Source organism: Lycium ferocissimum, chromosome 4, assembly GCF_029784015.1.
Source record: "Lycium ferocissimum isolate CSIRO_LF1 chromosome 4, AGI_CSIRO_Lferr_CH_V1, whole genome shotgun sequence".
Classification (NCBI taxonomy): domain Eukaryota; kingdom Viridiplantae; phylum Streptophyta; class Magnoliopsida; order Solanales; family Solanaceae; genus Lycium; species Lycium ferocissimum.
The window spans coordinates 19159227-19162818 of NC_081345.1; the positions used below are offsets into that span (position 1 = coordinate 19159227).

The 3592-nt window shown below is 32.5% G+C and overlaps 1 protein-coding gene across 1 annotated transcript; it reads right to left on the bottom strand.

Annotated features, from left to right (window-relative positions):
* Window positions 1–982: 982 nt before the first annotated feature.
* Window positions 983–3592, bottom strand: LOC132054427 (uncharacterized). The gene is made up of 6 exons (XM_059446437.1): window positions 3059–3592; window positions 2672–2774; window positions 2470–2535; window positions 2206–2361; window positions 2021–2117; window positions 983–1558 (listed from the first exon to the last, which is right to left on the bottom strand). The coding sequence occupies exons 1-6, from the start codon at window positions 3543–3545 to the stop codon at window positions 1439–1441; spliced, it is 1029 nt and encodes a 342-aa protein (XP_059302420.1). The 5' UTR covers window positions 3546–3592; the 3' UTR covers window positions 983–1438.

Below are 3592 nucleotides of genomic sequence, written 5' to 3' on the forward strand. Positions count from 1 at the left end.
AATTGAGCGGCCATCTATAAAGATCATTATCTTATTTAAATGAGTGGATTAGCTATTTTGAGCTCATGAAGCTGAAATGCCCTCCTCCGCTAGCTAATTAACATAATATCTGAACCACAATCCATCAGAATAACTGCTTTACTTTACTCTGTTTCACTCAGGGAATAAGCTCCAAGAAGAGGAATTGCAATTATAGGACTTAATTAGGAGAGAGAGTATATTCTAAATTTATTCTTATTCATCAAGTTAGTAGTACAGGTTGTATTACATACATACAAAGCAAAATTGCCTCCACAAGGCTCCATATATCACACTATTAGCTACTGCTAATGCACGAGTAAAGTAGTAAGTAAATTTCCTATCTTCAACTAGCATTCAGCTAACTGCAACGCTACTAATTAACTTCCTCTAAATAGTTAACTACTTCTTGAACTATGATCAGCTGACTTGAGCACATGGATCATATCAAGTTGTAATGAACTGCCTCTGTGAATTAACGTAATCTCCTGTTGAGACAAATTAAAATAAAAGCTTAGCTAACATAATCTCCTTATATTCACCTCCACAACAATACTGAAGCTGCATTAATCGCGCTAAATAAAGGTGAAGCAAGAATATATAATGGCGTGATATATAATATAATGTTGATGGTTGTTGTCTATAGAGAAATAATAATGCTTCTTCTTCAGTTACGTTGCTTGGAATAAGTTTATTAATCCATTTGCCACCAGTCTTCTAATGATTAGGTTGATCGAATGGTTCAGTTTAACTGTTTAACGTCCTTTAAGTTGACTGATTGAAACCTTATAGTAAGTTGCACATACATAGGATTTTTAGAGGCATAAACTAACTCAAATAGGAGCTGAGACACAAAATGTAACACAAACTATTTTTAATTTTCTTTTCATGTTTGGTTGATCAAAATTTTTGGAAGACATTTTTTCTAGGAAAAACATGTTCTGAGGAAAATAACTTCCATGATGAAAGTAGAGAAAATAAGTGTCATAAGCATTTCACTCCTCTGCATTCTCGAACGCACCACATATTACCCCCACCCTCATACATAGTGTTTGCCTAGATTATATATAAATATGGGACTATATTTTATGCTTACTTACTAAACACCAAAAAATAAACTAGAAAAACATCTTCCGCGAAAATATTTTCCTTCCTACCAAAAAACACCCTAAGTAATTACATAAAAGAAAAAAAGGAACAAATATCATTTATGTACAAGTGAATGGAGTGTCAGTCAATCAAAATGTTAGAGGTTCTTTGGGATGATTATCATAACAAGAAGGAGAAAGCCTATGAGAAAAAAGAGTGAGAAAAAAAGGGGGTCTGCTCCAGCATTTGTCATCTCAATATTGAATCAACCTATACGTGCTATGTACGTTCAAAATTCAATGGTCCCAATGGCACTTGAGTGTCGTACCAATTAGAGTTCTTCGTGGAATAGATCTTCATTCCTACCATTGTCATATACCGTACTATAGAAAATGCTTTCATGATTCAGTATCTCATCCAACGATAATTTACCATCTTGGTTATCATCAGCCTAGACACCAAAACAAATTGTGTTAAAATCTTGAATCAAATATAATGCATAATACTATGTTGACATGTATTTTCAGTCAAATTCTACGCATAACAATTATACGAGATTTTGAAATTAAGTGATTTTCTGTTAAAAGTATTTTTAGGGAAACAATCATTTTAGGATGGGATGTAGTAAAACAAATGAAATTGCAACTCTTTACTTTGCAAATTTATCAATCAAATTGTTACATTATTAATTTCGCATTTGTTATGTAGACATTGTAACTATAGTGACCAGTAATTCAGAACTATAGAAATATAAAATTATTTTAAGAAAAAGTATTGAGAAAAGTAACTAATCATAGAGAAAATTTTGAACCTAATAATAGGACCGGGGGGTTGGGGGGGGGGGTGACAAGTATATCCAACTAATAATAGAACAATTCTTGATTTAGGCTTAATTAAGATGAGATTGACTTACCTCTCGAATCAAATAAGTGGTGTAGACTTTAGCGTAGGACAGTTCTCCGGGGCACAAATACTGTAGAATTGGTTTCAATTCTTCCACTCTCAGAAATCTAGCAAAATTTGTTGTAGTTAAAACAATTACTAATATGATTCAGTTATATCTAATTGAAACAAGTGAGATGAAGTAAGAATAATTACTCGTCCCCATCGTAGTCAAGCTTGGCGAATGCTTCAAATGGTGTAGGAATATTTGTTCCTCGAGATTCATATTCAAGGTACGTCTTATAAATGTTATAAGCACCATTACTAAATTCCAATCGATTAAGCTTATTATCCTTGTTTACATCCATTTGCCTGTTAACCAAAAGTATTGATAATAAAGAATTATAATTAAGTATGGAAAATATTTAAAATATAAATTTTATACATTAACAACGTAATTAATAAAACATTTCTTCTAACCTTATTTTTTCTCTCAACAACCACCTTTGTATATTTTCGTTCCTGCTATCTTCAGGGTGCATAAAACTGTGTGAGGAAGACAAAGCACATATCCTAGGGATTAAACTTCACTTGACACAACAATTGTTGATAATATATTTCACACATACATACCCAAAATTTAAGAGAAATAAAAGAAAAAAGAATAATATTAATTACGTACTCTCTAAATTCATATAAGTTTAGAGTTCCACTTCGATCAGCATCTGCATTTCTAAATTGTGCCATCCACCATCCTGCTTCTCCATGGCTTGTCTCATTTCTCTCTGTAAAAATTAAAGATGACCAAATTTGGTTGATCAGCAGAAATTTCATACTAAAATGAGGTCTAAAATGTATATTTGTCGGTTGTACAAATAAAAAGTGTCATATTGGTAGTTGACAAGAAAAAAAAGGTACATAGGATATTCTAAATTCTTAATAGTGTGACGTTTTGCAAAAAAATATACAAACATGGTTCAAAGTTGGCAGTTCCCAAATATTGTACTTGTAATTAATTCATACTTTAACGAATATTAATTATATTGAAAAATTAAGGAATATAAGTTACCTATGTCTTCATTGGTAAATTGAGGCAAATATTCAGCGAAAGAAATAGCTCCATCTCCATCCTTATCTCGAAACTCCAATTCTCTCTTAGTTCTATAATGCAAACGATCAATAGCTTGTTGCGTATTCCAAACTTCCAGCTCCTTATATTCAATAAAACCATCTTTCGGTGCAACATCCAAAATAGGGAACAAAACCATTAATCTCAAACTAGTTTTCAGCCTCCCATCATTATCAAAATATTTATCATCCTCCTTATTATGCAGTCTTTGGCTCGAATTATTTGCTTTATTTTTTCCTTTGGATTTTCGCTCCAATTCGGCAACAAGAGGATCAAAAATTGGGTCACGAGTCTTAAGGCCTAATCGTCTACTCAAGCCATTAGGTGTGTAATATGTGTTAGTACGATTCGATTTGAGTAATTGTGTAAATAGCACAACGAAAAAGACGAAGGCAGTGATTATGGTGGAAACCACCACCTTCGACATTTTTTCGTCGTCGTACTGTGACTCTACGAAGAACTTTTTCTTCCTTT

Coding starts and splice junctions, on each gene's coding strand:
- LOC132054427 (XM_059446437.1), bottom strand. CDS start 3,545: ATGTCGAAGGTGGTGGTTTCCACCATAATCACTGCCTTCGTCTTTTTC. Junction 2,536..2,671: donor AACTTATATGAATTTAGAGA/GTACGTAATTAA, acceptor TTCCTCACACAG/TTTTATGCACCCTGAAGATA. Junction 1,559..2,020: donor CCACTTATTTGATTCGAGAG/GTAAGTCAATCT, acceptor TTTGGTGTCTAG/GCTGATGATAACCAAGATGG.